Source organism: Dipodomys merriami, unplaced genomic scaffold (genome assembly GCF_024711535.1).
Source record: "Dipodomys merriami isolate MVZ:Mamm:240054 unplaced genomic scaffold, mDipMer1.0.p SCAF_8, whole genome shotgun sequence".
Lineage (NCBI taxonomy): Eukaryota > Metazoa > Chordata > Mammalia > Rodentia > Heteromyidae > Dipodomys > Dipodomys merriami.
In genome coordinates, this window is record NW_027206401.1 from 48,104,955 (window position 1) to 48,119,986 (window position 15,032).

General features: G+C 44.6%; 2 protein-coding genes and 1 long non-coding RNA gene across 6 annotated transcripts in view; 2 read left to right on the forward strand and 1 right to left on the reverse strand.

Annotated features, from left to right (window-relative positions):
- Window positions 1–3,890, forward strand: part of Rragd (Ras related GTP binding D) — a 51,508-nt gene extending 47,618 nt beyond the window's left edge. Inside the window, exon 7 of the mRNA XM_070010112.1 lies at window positions 1,053–3,890. Coding sequence (XP_069866213.1) covers window positions 1,053–1,204 — 152 coding nt within the window. The 3' untranslated portion in view covers window positions 1,205–3,890. The remainder of the gene's footprint in view (window positions 1–1,052) is intronic.
- LOC138818965 (uncharacterized) lies at window positions 640–13,390 on the reverse strand. 3 transcript variants are annotated; one of them, XR_011369281.1, is made up of 4 exons: window positions 13,158–13,390; window positions 12,956–13,054; window positions 11,365–11,529; window positions 9,198–10,108 (listed from the first exon to the last, which is right to left on the reverse strand). It is a non-coding gene; the product is annotated as an uncharacterized lncRNA (long non-coding RNA). The 3 variants fall into 3 exon arrangements; XR_011369283.1 differs by lacking the exons at window positions 9,198–10,108; window positions 11,365–11,529 and adding an exon at window positions 640–990; XR_011369282.1 differs by lacking the exon at window positions 11,365–11,529.
- Ube2j1 (ubiquitin conjugating enzyme E2 J1) overlaps window positions 13,388–15,032 on the forward strand; it is a 31,143-nt gene continuing 29,498 nt past the window's right edge. Inside the window, exon 1 of one of the 2 annotated variants that reach the window (XM_070010113.1) lies at window positions 13,388–13,842. In XM_070010113.1, coding sequence (XP_069866214.1) covers window positions 13,812–13,842 — 31 coding nt within the window. In that variant the 5' untranslated portion in view covers window positions 13,388–13,811. Of the gene's footprint in view, window positions 13,843–14,161; window positions 14,235–15,032 lie in introns of those variants that run through there. The other variant, XM_070010114.1, reaches the window with a different exon arrangement.

Consider the following 15,032-nt stretch of genomic DNA (forward strand, 5'->3'; position numbering starts at 1 on the left):
AGAAACTCCATGAGACTCTTATCTCTAATAAACCACTCAGAAGTGGTGCTGTGGCTCAAGTGGTAGAGCGCCAACCTTGAGCTGAAGAGCCGAGGGACAGTGCCCAGACCAAGTTCAAGCCCCACGACTGACAAAAACAAAAAGTCTCATGGACTTTCCTGCTTGGGCTGGTTTTGAACAGCGATCCTCAGATCTCAGCCTCCTGAATAGCTAGGATTACAGGTGTGAGCCACTGGTGCCAGGCAAAGTTTTGCTTGTTAATTAGAGATAAGGCGGTCAGGTGTTTTTCTGCTGGGGCTGGCTTTGAACCACAATTCTCAGATCCCAGCTGCTTGAAATGCTAGGATTACAGGCATGAGCCACCAGTACCCAGTTTATTGTTGACTTTTAAGACCGAGTCTTGCTCTGCAGCCCAGGCTGGCCTGGAACCTGAATTCTCCCTGCCTCAGCCTCCTAAGTGCTGGAATTATGAGCATGTACCACCAATGATCAGCTGACTTATCTTCACTGTAAATTAATCTTTAAATTCTGAAAGGTGAAAACCCTCTGCAGGCCAGGTGCTGGTGGCTTTCACTGTAATCCTAGCTACTCAGAAGGCTGAGATCTGAGGATCACAGTTCATTCAAAGCCAGCCCCTGCAAGAAAGTCCAGGAGATTCTTATCTCCAGTTAACCACCAGAAAACTGGAAGTGGCGTTGTGGCTCAAGTGGTAGAGCGCTCACCTTGAGCTGAAGAGCTGAGGGACAGTGTGCTCAGGCCCAGAGTTCAAGTCCCCTGGCCAACAAAAAATAAACAAAAAACCACTGTGCAGTTCAGTGGTTCTTCCCATCCTTTGGGTCACAGAAACTTTTCAGTCTAATGTGCATTCTAGAAACTTTCTTCAGGAACCACCTACCTTTATGAGCTTCCAGTAGTTTCATCATAGTGTCTCCAGTCCAGCCCCAAGCCTTCCCAAGCCCTTTAAGTTAATGGCTGCTCCTCTGTCGCCCCCTACTGACATGAACAGATAAATTTATTTCTATGTAATATTGACAACGACTTTTGTTCTCCAGGGCTTATCGACTATAATTTTCATTGCTTCCGGAAGGCCATCCATGAAGTTTTTGAGGTGAGGATGAAAGTAGTAAAATCTCGGAAAGTTCAGAATCGGCTACAGAAAAAAAAAGGAGCTACCCCTAATGGGACACCTCGTGTGCTATTGTAGAAGTTTTGGAAATATCTTTTGAAATCAGATCTTTTAGCCAAGGCTGCTATACTATGTCACTAAGTGGAAGGAGGAGACTGGGACATTTGACATGACTTTGTTGTTAAAAAAATAATTACTCCAATTCTCTCAATCTTCTGGTTTTTTTTTTTTGTTTGTTTCTGTTTTTTTAAATAAAGCACTTTGAAGCAAAAACTTGTATAGTAACTATAAAGTGAAACCCACTGTATCTTCCTGCTACAAATGTAAACTTGTTTGAAGAGTGTGCACACTGCCAGGAACTGTACATATTTTGCACTTTTTTCATGGTTTTTCCTCATTGAACTGAACTTTGATAAGATGACTTTTGTAAGCTCTTTTCTGTACTTGGTGTGTAGGACACGGATACTGTAGTCTGTCCGTATAGTAGTCAGAAATCAATCAAAAATGCATTGCTAATGGCTTTTTTTGTTTTGTAAATCGGAGTATCTTTGATACTAATTATTGAGCAAATCATTTTTTTTCAGTGGATCTGGAGCAGATGGGAGCTAGACGTTCCTAAAGCAATAAGAGCCATCCCCCATTTCTAACAGGTATCAGGACTTTTATAGACAAATATTAGTCCCCAACTTACCTAGAACTGTCTATCCCCGTGGCCGCATTTCCCTCTCCAACAGTGTATATGATGCTTTTTGCCTTGACACACATCCCGCCACTTACTTTATGCAAGAGGTGATTTCTCTTTGCTAAATTGTTATTCTTTAGAACCTTTGGGACCAGATTTCCAAAATGGTGCCTATCACTGGAGAGAGATCCAGATGTTGCTGAGGCAGGGATTCTGAGGTTCTCCTGTAATTACCACTTAGGGCTAAAATACAAAGGCCAAATGGTTTCTCAAATAGAGCTGTTGGCCATTTCAGACTACAGTTCTGTAACTCTGGGCTCCTTCCAATGGCCTATGTTGTGCTACATTTACAATCTTTAGGACTAGTCTTTCACTGTTTCATGACCATAGTGACTGGAGGGTCCCATACATGTCCTCCCCTCGTGCCCATGGAGGGGCTCCTACTGGTTCCATTTTCCACCTGAGTCACCTTTTCATCCCTGCTACTGTGCCTGGAGTCCTATGCCTGGTCCCACCTCGGGACTGACTTCAGTTTGCTCCCAGCATGCTGTGCACAGCTGAGGAGCCATCCAAAAGCCTCCTAACCACCAGTGGGTGGCTGGAAGAAGCAGTATCTTTGTTATGTATTTGTTTCTAGAAAGTTCTTTCACTCAGGCCTGGGAATGTGGCTCTGCATGCATGGGAGCCCTGGGTTCGATTCCTCAGTACCACATAAACAGAAAAGGCCAGAAGTGGCACTGTAGCTCAAGTGGTAGAGTGCTAGCTTTGAGCCAAAGAAGTTCAGGGACAGTGCTCAGGCCCTGAGTTTAAGCCCCAGGACTGGCCAAAAAAAAAAAATTTTCACTTGTGTTTACCTTGAGAGTCCTAAATCCAGTTCTATTCCAAACTATTCCACGTATATATTTCCATCTCAAAGGCAGCATTCTGATATGTTGTGGAACATTAGGGGAAAAATACATATTTTAAATTCAGAGCCTCTTAGAGCCATCAAAGCTGATCCTAGCAAAATGTATAAAGTCCCTAAAGCAAATTGTTCACAAAAATGCCTCCACTTCTCTCCTCCTCCCCGAGTCCTATTCCTTTGAAAATAATAACTGAAATTGAGTTAGTGGCTGACTGGGACCTAAGATTTGAGCTTCCCAAGGAGTTGTGCATTTTAAAAGGAAAAATTTTGAAATCATTAAGATTCCTTAGCTTCTTCCCTCACTCAAAACCCTGCGGGGGGCGGGGGTGGGGGAGGAGCCACAGGGTTCCAGAGGTCTTTTCTCCCATTTACAGAGCTATCACCTGTTGGACTTTTTGCCGACAGGTCTGAATATGTGTGTAATTATAAATATGTAATATTTTTACAGACATTTCTCTTTGAATAAGCAACCAATGACTCAAATTTTTAAGATGACTACCCTCAAGTTAGAGACACTTGTCTATCTGACAACCTAATTTTATGTATGTGTGTGTATATACACACATTATTACCAGGTTGAGCTTCCATTTTTATGCTGGCTATGTGATGAGTTTTTGTTAAAATGTGCCTTAAAAAAGACTGTTACTTCAAGAGCATGATTACTTTGGGGGAAAGGCAAAAAAGAATCCTATGGCATGGTACGATGCAAGCTGATGGTAGTAAGTGTACTGCATTCTTTGGCAATCACATGCTTATATAGACTACTGCCTCAAACCCTGTAATTGCGACAATGTCCTTAACTAAAGATGTAGGAGATGGGTTTATGTGGTCAAGTCTTTTAGTTGTGCTTTTGGAATATAAGGTCTTCTGTGTTTTTTCTTTGATATGAGGATTAGCTCCCAGGTTATCAGAATGTGTGTATATCCACATTTCATGTTAAAAAATGTGGCTGTGAACTGGGAAAACAAACTCCTAGTGACAGTGACCACACTGGAACATGTTTGCTCAGTTTTAAGAGTTGAGAGCTTGATGTACAGGTTTCTAGAACAAGATGGTCTTTTGCCTCGAGTCAAGTAGAATGTTTACGTAGAGGTGAGACTGTGAATCATCATCTTTGATTATTTTCAGTGATGTAGATGAATGTGAATGACCAGAATGGAGTGTTTGTTTATTGAAGGGATAGAAAATTAGAAAAAAAAAAAAAAAACCTGGTTAACATTCACAAAGTGTTATTTTGTGATCCTAATGTATTTTGACCCTTAAATATAAAATAACTAATATAAAAAATTACAGCAAAACTGTTAATATGTGGGTTATCTGCCAATTTTTGTTTGAAACATAATCCAGAAAACTCGCTGAACTGTTCTGATTATTAAAGATCACATGCATTCAGCAAGCACAGACTGGTTGTAATTTGTATAATTTAACTCGACCCTCAGATCTCAAGCTCCTGAGTAGCTAAGAGTATAGATGTGAGGCATCAGTGCCTGGATTTTAAGCCTTATTTCTTCAGTTGGGGTCGGAGCATGGACCTCATGCATGTTAAGTACTGAGCCAACTCCTGCTTTTTCAAACTCTCCATATAAGTATCCCATATGTTCTACTAAAAGCACTTTATCATTTATAATTATTAAAATACTGTTTTCTAGGATGCTGCCAGTTCAAAAGCATGTGTCATATTCATGACTTGGTAAGACTTTCATTTTTTCCCACCATTTTTTTATTAGCATCCATGAGTTGTACAAGGGGGCTCATTCTGGCATGTCCCTATATGCATACAATGTACCTGATTACACTCACCCCCTTCATTACTCTCCCAACCCCGCCCTGCCCCAACCAATCTCAACCACTGTCATTGTTCCATTTGTACACATGCTCACTAGTAGTTTTGAAGATATTCACCCTCACTCTGTCTGCACTCCCACTATTACCCATAGCACTGATAGGATCTCATTTTACTGTAAGCATATCTGCAACTCATCCTTCTGTGAGGAGAGTGGTTTCTTCGATTAAAAGGAAGTATCGCTGTTCCTATTTGAGAAATCAGTTTCTTTAGCCCAAATTTATTCGTTAATTTTTTTAGTTTTTTAATGTTTTTTTATTGTAAAAATGCTGTCCAGAGGGGTTATAGTTACATGAGCAAGCTAATGAGTACATTCCTTAAAAAAAGTTTTTTGAAGTGAGGCGTCACTATGTTGCCCAGGCTGGTCTTGAACTCTTGGCCTCAGCCTCCCTTGTAGCTGGGCTACAGTTGCATGCCACTATGCTTGGATATTTAACAATATTTGTCTTGATTAGCTAGCTTTCATCATGCAAATGAGGATAAATCACTTTAAGTTAAAATTATACCTTTATTTATTTATTTATCTATTTATTTATATTTGGGGCTTGAACTCGGGGCCTGGGCACTGTACCTGAGCTTTTTCACTCAAAGCTAGTGCTGAGCCACAGTGCCACTTCTGGTTTTCTGGGGGTTAATTGGAGATAATAGTCTTACAGTCTTTCCTGCTCAGGCTGGCTTTGAACCTCAATCCTCAGATCTCAGCCTCCTGAGTAGGCAGGATTACCGGCGTGAGCCACCAGTGCCTAGCTTTATAAGTTCTCCTCCATTCCCCACTGCCAGTACTGAACCAGGCCTCACATTCTTGCTTAGCTTTTCCACACATGGCTGGTACTCGACCTCTTGAGTTACACCTCAAGTTACACCTCAAGAGTTTTTAGCTGGTTAATTGGAGATGAGTTGGATTTGTCTGCCTGGGCTGGCTCTGAACTTTGATTCTCAGATCTCAATCTGCTGAGTGGAATCCTAGCAGATTATAGATGTGAGTCGTCAATGCCTGGGTTTTAAGCCCTTTCTCTTCTGGTGTTGGGTCAGATCATAGGCCTCATGCATGCTAGGCAAATACTCTCTTGACCATTAAGCCAACCTGTAGCTTTTTCAAACTCTCCCCTGCATTTTGTTTTGAGGCATGCCTGTTAAAATCATAGAACTATTGGGGCTGGGAAGGTGGCTCAGTGATAGAGCGCTTGCCTTGCATGCCTGAGGCCCTGGGTTCGATTCCTCAGCACCACATAAGCAAAAAGAAAAAAGCCAGAAGTGGCGCTGTGGCTCAAGTGGTAGAGCGCTAGCCTTGAGCTGAAGAGCTGAGGGACAGCACCCAGGCCCAGAGTTCAGGCCCCACGACCGGACCCCCCCAAAAAAATCATAGAACTATTATTTCAATAAACTTCAATATTCATGCTGTGCTACACCTAGTCTTTCAGCCAATTGGCAGTTCTTTGTAACAGTCCATATCACCACCCTTACTTCTTGTATTCTGTTCTTCTCATCACAGGTCATCAGTGATGATGCTGAGTTTAAAATGTAATCATAGATTCTGGTTGAGTACACACAATATACCAGGCCTATTCTGAAGAACATTGGTTTTTGTTTTGCCAATACTGGGACTTGAACTCTGGTCCTTGCACTCTCCCTTAGCTTTTCCATTTAAGGCTGGTAGTCTACTGCTTGAGCCACAGCTCTGCCTCTGACTTTTTGCTCATTAATTGCAGATAAGAGTCTCAGACTTTAGAACTGTGATCTCAGACCTCAGCTCTTGAATAGCAAGGGTGACAGATATGAGACACCTGCACCTGGCCTCTGAAGAGCTTTTATATAACTAAATCTCCTAACTCTCAGAAGTAAATAGAAGAGACGGTTTCCACTAGTTCCTCTCTCATGGAATCTCTCATAAAAGCCTCAAGTTTACCATATCTAAAAGGGGCTTCCTTCTTGTGGCGTCTCCTGTTGTGAGTTTGCTCCTTAGAGGCCCAGCCAGTCAATGTGGGCCTCTTTCTCGATTCTTCTTTCAGCTTGGCCTACTAAATGTCCTCTTGCCTCTATCTCTGCCATTATCCTGAGTTGACCACCATCTCTTAGTTGGATCTCACTGGCTTCTTCGTATCTATAAGCAACCATCCAATCATCCATTCTCCACACATGATGATACAAAAGGCCATTCTAAATCCATCTGGCCTGCTAGCTCTTAGATAATAATCCAAGGCCTCAATAGTAATGACAAATTTGACTCCCTGGTCCTACCAGCCACAGCTCCTTTTGCCTCAACCCAATAGGAAAAACTACTGAGGTGTATTGCTTTGTCATTATTTTCTGGGAGCAATTACAGCTTTATTTGACAGCTATTCATAGAATGCCTATGATAGTCCAAGCATTGTCTAGGTAAAATAGCTAGAAGGCAGATACTGGAGAAGAGGATTTTATTATCTCAAAGTAATATAAAAGACACATGTAGCTAGCCTGTTGGAGATGACTGGTTTTCAAACTACAGATGTGTAGGACTTTACCCCTCTCTAGCAGCTAGAGAGTAACACCCAGTACTTAAGAAGTTGAGTTGTGGGCTGGGAATGTGGCTTAGTGGCAGAGTGCTTGCCTAGCATGCATGAAGCTCTGGGTTCAATTCCTCAGTACCACATAAACAGAAAAAGCTGGAAGAGGCACTGTGGCTCAAGTGGTAGAGTGTGCCTTGAGCAAAAAAGCTTAGGGACAGTCCCCAAGCCCTAAGTTCAAGCCCCAAGACAACCACCACCACCAACAACAACAACAAAAATAGGCTGTGAAAGCGGAAATGTTTGTTGAAGTAGTACCTTATAGTAAAGGGAACTATATTAAAAGAAAGTTTTAAGTGTTAGTTATTTTAATATACATACTTTCCTATCTTAAGGCATATGTTAAGTCAGTTGCTTTCCCAGAATTAGATTTAAAAGAGCTTTACTGTTTTAATTCTTCAGCCTGTTTCTATCAGAGAGCAGAGTGTTGTCTGAAGTTGTGGCTTATGTCTTCTTCATACACTGACATGAGAATGGAAGAATGAGGATTTGATGGTACAAAAACTGGAAAGTATCAATGATGTTTTACAATGTCCCAGATTTAGCCAGGAAGATCCTCAAAAAGTCTCCTATCGCTGACACGGGTGGCTCATGCCTATAATCCTACTCAGGAGGCTGAGATCTGAGAATATGTTTGAAGCTAGCCTGGGCAGACAAATTCTAGAGACTCTTATCTCCACTTCACCAGAATAAAAGCCAGAAATAGAGGTGTGGTCCAAGTGGTAGAGAGCCAACTGTGAGTGAAAAAGCTAAGCCAAAGAAAGAGGCAGAAGAGGGAGAAAGAGGGGAAGGAGGAAGAACTTTTTGAGAAATGGTACCCTGTAAAGTTATCTGCTGAAAGGAACCTACCAAACTAATATTCTTAGTACACTGCCATGTTTCAAGTATAGTCATTTCATTTCTCTCCCCAACACTCCCCTCTGGAATGTAGAATTAGGAAAGTGTTAGAATGAGCAGGTAAAACATGTCTTGAACAGAGTAGAAAATAAAACAACAAAAACCAGAGTGGTGTTTTAAACTGTCCTGAGTTTAAAACCAGTTTTTAAAACCTGTTCTTCACCAGGTGAAGAACAAAAGCTTAGCAAATAAACCATCAGTGCAATCAGGCGTAGCATGCAAAAATGAAAGAACCCTTCCCTGTCATTCCTGACATTTCACTAACCAACCAAACTGAAAACTTATGGCCTTTAGAATGACATAACCAATTCATTACACTGATGCCAGCTACATCCCTGTGAGAGTGGCTCCTGTTTTTTTTTGTTGTTGTTGTTGTTGTTGGTCGTGGGACTTGAACTCTGGCCTGGGCACTGTCCCTCATCTCTTCAGCTCAAGGTTAGCACTCTACCACTTGAGCCACAGCGCCATTTCCGGTTTTCTAGTGGTTTTTTGGAGATCAGAGTCTCAGCCTTTCCTGCCCAGGCTGGCTTTGAATGGTGATCCTCAGATCTCAGCCTCCAGAGTAGAAGGATTACTGGAGTGAGCCACTGGTGTCCAGCCTCCTGTTTCTCATGAACTAATCCAAAGGAAACAGTAGGGAGAAAACAAAACAACAACAAAAACTCCCATGGAACCAGGCGCTGGTGGCTCACACCTGTATCCTAGCTACTCAGGAGGCTGAGATCTGAGGATTACAGTTCAAAGCCAGTCCAGACATGAAAGTAGCTCCAAAACTGAAAGTGGCTCTGTGGCTCAAATGGTAAAGCACTAGCCTTGAGCTGAAGAGCTCAGGGACAGCCCCCAGGCCCAGAGTTCAAGCCCCATGACTAACAAGACAAAGCAAAGCAAAACAATAAACAAACAAAAAAACACCCCCTGGCATATTTTTATTTTATAAAATTATGAATTGAATGTTCATGATAATGTCCCCATATGGCTTTCCAAGGTGTTTTATTTCCTGGTTTTACTCTAGGAAGATATTGATGTGAAATCAGCTAATTCATAAGATCCATCTAAGTAGTAACAGCACTGCTGTTTCAAAACAAATAATCTAATTAAGCAGCTATTTCTAGCATAGAGAATTTATATGAAGTGGGATTAAAACTCTTTACCTATATTTGAATAAAAGTTCAAAATACAGCAAAACTATTAATCCATTTCTTTTCTTTTTGTTTTTGTTTTGTTTTTTTGGTCAGTCATGGGGCTTGAACTCTGGGCCTGGGTGCTGTCCCTGAACTCTTCAGATCAAGGCTGGTGCTCTACCACTTGAGCCAAAAAAAAACTCCACTTCTGGTTTTCTAGGGGTTTATGTGAGATGAGTCACAGACTTTCTTGCCCAGGCTGGCTTTGAACCGCAATCCTCAGATCTCAGCCTCCTGAGTAGCTAGGATTACAGGCCTGAGCTACTAGCACCCAGCTTATTAATGCATTTCTGAGCAGTAGGGTTATATCTGCATTTTGTTCATATTCCAAATATTGAACAACAATCTTTTATTTTCAAGAAAAAAGTCATTTAAAGAAAATTTTAATGGAAACAGGATTTTTCTTGCTGTTTTTCTTTTTGTCTTGTTTATCTGTCTTTGGGAGGGCAAGGGGAGGCACAGAAATAGATGAACAAAGGATGAACAAATGCAGAAGTAGTACTCAATAGACACTATGTAGAAAATCAACTCTATAGCTTGTGGGTGGGAACAGGAGGGAAAAACTGGGAGAGACCAAGGGAAGGGGTAACATTGTCCAGAATGAAATGTACTTATTACTTGGCTTATATAACTGTGGCTCCTCTGTACATCACCTTTATAATAATGATATAAATATATATATATACATATATATATATATATATATTTTTTTTTTTTGGTCGGTCATGGGGCTTGAACTCTGGGCTTGTCTCAGCTCTCTTCAGCTCAAGGTGAGCGCTCTACCACTTGAGCCACAGTACCACTTCCGGTTTTCTAGTGGTTTAATGGAGATAAGAGTCTCTTGGTCTTTCCTGCCCGGGCTGGCTTTGAACGGTGATCCTCAGATCTCAGCCTCCTGAGTAGCTAGGATTACAGGTGTGAGCTACTAGCACCTGGCAACAATAATTTTTTTTTTAAGTTTAAAACATGTATTTGTACAGAGGGATTTTAGTTTAACAAGTCAAATTGAACATAGTGCATTTTGTTGAATGTCATTCCCTCCATCATTTCCCCCCATCTTTCCGACCCCATCCACACCCTCAAGTTATTAAGTCAGGGGCTGGGAAGGTGGCTCAGTGGTAGAGCACTTGCCTTGCATGCCTGAGGCCCTGGGTTTGATTCCTCAGCACCACATAAGCAAAAAGAAAAAAGCCGGAAGTGGCGCTGTGGCTCAAGTGGTAGAGCGCTAGCCTTGAGCTGAAGAGCTGAGGGACAGCGCTCAGGCCCAGAGTTCAGGCCCCACGACCGGACCCCCCCAAAAAAAAGTTATTAAGTCAGCTTTTATATAATGTACATTTAATATAATAACTGTATTTTGCCACCATTCATCTTTCCATTCTTGAAAAAATAATGAAAGTTTTAAAGGCTGGATAATAAGTATTCCTCAAGTGGTCGGGGAAAGGCCTTATATGTCACAAGAGCCCTTTTTTTGGTGCAGGGAAAATAATCTAAAGTTCTGAGCCTGAGGCCCTGGATTTGAATTTATATTCTTATTTTCTAGACACTTCAAGAACATCTATGAAATTGATTTGGAAGTATTCAAACCAAATCAATATAAAATAACTTAAGCTGAGCCAGGCGCTGGTGGCTAATGCCTATAATCCTTGTGACTTAGGGGACTGAGATCTGAGGATCAGGGTTCAAAAGCCAGCCCAGGCAAGAAAGTCCATGAGGCTCTTATCTCCAATTAACCACCAGAAAGCTGGAAGCAGAGCTGTAATTCAAGTGGTAGAGTGCTAGCCTTGAGCAAAAAGAGCTCAGGGACAGTGCCCAGGCCCTAAGTTCAAGCCTAAATACTGGCAAAAAAAAAAAGGCAAAACAAACCAACAAAAACCTCAGTCCTGGGGCTGGGAAGGTGGCTCAGTGGTAGAGCGCTTGCCTTGCATGCTCGAGGCCCTGGGTTCGATTCCTCAGCACCACATAAGCAAAAAGAAAAAAAAAAGCCGGAAGTGGCGCTGTGGCTCATAGTGGTAGAGCGCTAGCCTTGAGCTGAAGAGCTGAGGGACAGCACCCAGGCCCAGAGTTCAGGCCCCATGACCGGACCCAAAAAAACAAAAAAACAAAAAAAACAAAAAACCTCAGTCCTTATTAGCATTACCAAGAATAAAATAAATTATCTCAATTTTGATTGAAGATAGAATCTTTTTACCTCTCACAGTTTGTGTCTTCTGGAATGAAAGGTGTCCTGATGACATATAAGCAATTAATTTTCTGTGACAAGGTCTTGATAGGTTGTCAGGAATGCCTTCAACTTTCAGTCCTCCTGTCTTAGCCTCCTGACTAATGCTGGGATTACAAGCATGTCCTACCATGCCTGGCAAATAGAATCAATTTTATGATAAAGTACATTTTCTGTGGAAACTAGCTCGCTTTCCATCCAGCTGTCAGGCAAGAATCTAGCGACCTTTAAATATAACTACTCTCTTTTTGTGTGTCTTCTTTTTTTTTCCTCTGTAAGTGTCTCTGCCTAGAGACAATCTGGAATTTGCTGCTCATACAAATTTAGTTACAGACATGTAACTGTAACTAAAGGTCAGAATAGATTTGTTGCTGTGTTTAACTGAAGAAGCAAAGGAAGTAAATCCTACTGAGTCAGTCAGTCATACAAGGGGAAGAGTTCTCAGGGTAGGCTAGCTACCATTAAGGCATCTTGCAAAGTAAAAGAAAAGGTAAATATCTTGTCTGCTGAGAGGAGGAAAACTACCCAGAGATAGACTGTCAGATGGGAAGGGTACAACATCCCAGGCCTGGCTATTTCATAGCCTTCTCTATACACAAGGGATTTTTGCAGAGTCCTGGCAAGAGAGGATGTCAAGAAGCAGACAATCTGCAGACTGAACATAAGGCATCAATGAGTGAATGAAGTCCCATGGGAGAAGCTGGTGTTATTTGTGTCCAGGTTGGTCAGATGATCTTCACTATTCAGGAGACCACACCCTTGAATGGTTTAGAAGGTTTAGAAGATACCACCTAATTTTAGTTATTCTTCACTTTTTTTTGGGGGGGGGGTTCAGTCGTGGGGCTTGAACTGTGGGCCTGGGCGCTATCCCTGAGCTCTTTCGCTCAAGGTGAGCACTCTACCATTTGTGGTTTTCTGGTGGTTAATTGGGGATAAGAGTCTCACAGACTTTCCTGCCTGGGCTGGCTTTGAACCGCTATCCTCAGATCTCAGCCTCCTGAGTAGCTAGGATTACAAGTGCCCAGCGTCCTTCACTTTTTCTTTCCTTTTTTGCTAGCCCTGGGGCTTGGACTCAGAGCCTTGCTCCCTCACTGGGTTTATTGCTCACAGCTGGTGCTCTACACTTAAGCCACACTTTCAGTCTGGCTTTTTGCTTGTAAACTTGAAATGGGAGTTCCCTGAACCCTGCTGCCTGGGCCGGCTTCGAACTGCCATCTTTCCAATTTCAGCCTCCCAAGTTCCCTTTTTTTCCTCCCACTACCCTTTTTTTTTTTTTTTTTTTTACAAAAGGCTTGTGGATATAAATCAGACCCTGGGTCATTCACTTGCAGATAAGAGCGATATAAAGCACATCCAGATTTTCCGACATTTATGTAACAAAAACCCAACTCCTCATCTCCCCCCCCCCCCCATAATTCAGTCTCTATCCGGTCCCCCTATTTTTTGATCTCTCCACCCGTCCCGAGGTTCTCCCTCCCTTTTCAGCCTATTCTTCTGTCCAGTCCCCCTCATTCCACAAAGAAGTATGACTGTGGCCCGGCCTTTCGGGGGGGGGGGTCACCTGTACATTCGTGTGCTTCCATTTCGATTCAAGGTGATCCTCTCCGTTTGACTTTCGATCGCTCAAATTTCTCACAACGCCTAAAACGGTGTCTTGTACCTGATCACATTACCGACGTGAGAAAAAATAATAATCGATCAGGAAATGAACTTCCTCATCCCCCACTGGATCACGCGTTCCCATCCTAAGCCCGCCACCGGACCTAATGGCTCTTCATCCGCCCGTGTCCCAGCGTGCCCGACCCGCCGGGCCTGCGGGGGGGCCTCGCCCGGCCTCACTGCAGCGCCTCGAGCCGCCTCGCATCCCGCGGCGCCGTTCCTCCGAGAAACCCGCGTGCCCCCTGGGCCCCCAAGGAGGAGCCCGCGGACCGAACGCGGCGAGCGGGTGGGGGAGGGGGAGGGGAGGCGGCGAGGGGGGGGCGACGAGGGGGGAAGGGGAGGAACGACGGGGCGCCTCCCAGTCCTGCAGATCTCTGGGCGGGCTTTGCCAGGCCTGCGGCAACCGCGGACGGCCGGCCTGCCTGCCTGCCTGCCACGAAGGGACTGCCACGTCAGGCCAACTTCACAAAACCCGGCCGAGGGCGCGTGACGCGAGCCGGGCGGCTGCGGTGGCGTTGGGCGTGTGGCCAGACGAGCAGGGTGACCTGCAGTCCGGGCGCCCCGGAGAGCGACGCCCCGGCCGGCGCCGGCGCCCGCCCGGCCCTCAGGGAGGCAGGGACCGCGGAGGAGGCGGTGCCGCCGCGGAGCCCGCGCCCCGGCCGCGTCTCACCTCCCCGGCCGCAGTCGGGTGGCCCGGAGGGCGTCAGCGAGGCCCAGTCGGCCGGAGCCGCGTCTGCGGGCCCGGACGTCCCCCTGCCATGGAGACCCGCTACAATCTGAAGAGCCCGGGTGAGCGGTGCCGGGGACGGGCGGGCGGGCGGGCGGGCGGAGTGATTCCCGGACTCCGGAGCGCGGCGTCCCGGTCCCCTCGAGGCGGCCGCCCTCGCCGCTGCGTTCCGGGCTTCGCGCTGTACGCGAGACCGCCGCCTGCCTGGGAGGTGCAGGCCGCAGGGCGGGGCGGCGGGGCGGACCCGGTGACCTGCGGACCGGTTCCTCTCGGCGTCTCCCCGAATCAGGGCGGCGGACCGGGGGAGAGGGGCTGTTTCTGAGCAGCAGCCCCGGGCCTTTGCTGTACCCGCATCCTCAGCACTGCCCCAGCCCCTCCTCCACTCTGCCCCCCCTGACTTTTCGTTAGCTGTTGGGACTCACATTGAAGGACTTTTGTCTTTTAAAATGTTTGGGTGAGTAGAATTACACACATAAAGGAAATAGTCGGTAACTGGTTTCCCAAAGAGTTAAGAAAACAACAACAAAACCAACTATTTGAGCCGTCTACTCCAGCAGTGACCGTGATGTGTGTGTCCACCTGGCGAGTGCATCTGTGTGGGAAACCAGCTTTCCTTCAGGGTTCCAGCTTCAGCCAGAAGCATCTGAGCCTTCCCCCAAAATGCAAAGTAACCAGCTCTCCTACGAAGGCAAGCTCGAAAGGAATCATTGGGTTCTGTAAACGGTAGATTTTTTTTTATTGGTGCCTTGATAAATTTGTCAGGTGGAAGAAATTTCCCAGTTTGGGATCATACATCTCAAGGATATAGGGTTTGATTGGTCTCTTGCTGCTGTTTAAATTTTCTTTCCAAGACTGCTTCCCAGTAGGGATCAGCAAGACTAGTATCTTTATGGAAACAGTTGACATTATTGTGGGTCATTTTAAACTATACACTTGAGGATGTAGCTCTGTGGAAGAGCATTTGACTAGCATGCACAGGTGGTGGATTTGATCTCCAGCACTGGAAAACATGTATGTGTCTATGCACACATGTTTCAGAATGTCCATTGATTGTGGAAAAGCCTGGGGATATTGGTTGAGCTGAGCTTTGTTGGCCTGAGTGCTGTCTGGTAAGAAGTGTCCCTAGGTGACCAACTGGTATTTTGAGAGCTGTTGATTGCCTTTAAAGATCTGGTGAAGGCTGCATGGCCTTTAATTGTATAAAATTTTGTTTTTTAGGAGGAGAGAAAAAGATCAAAGAGGAGGAAGGAAA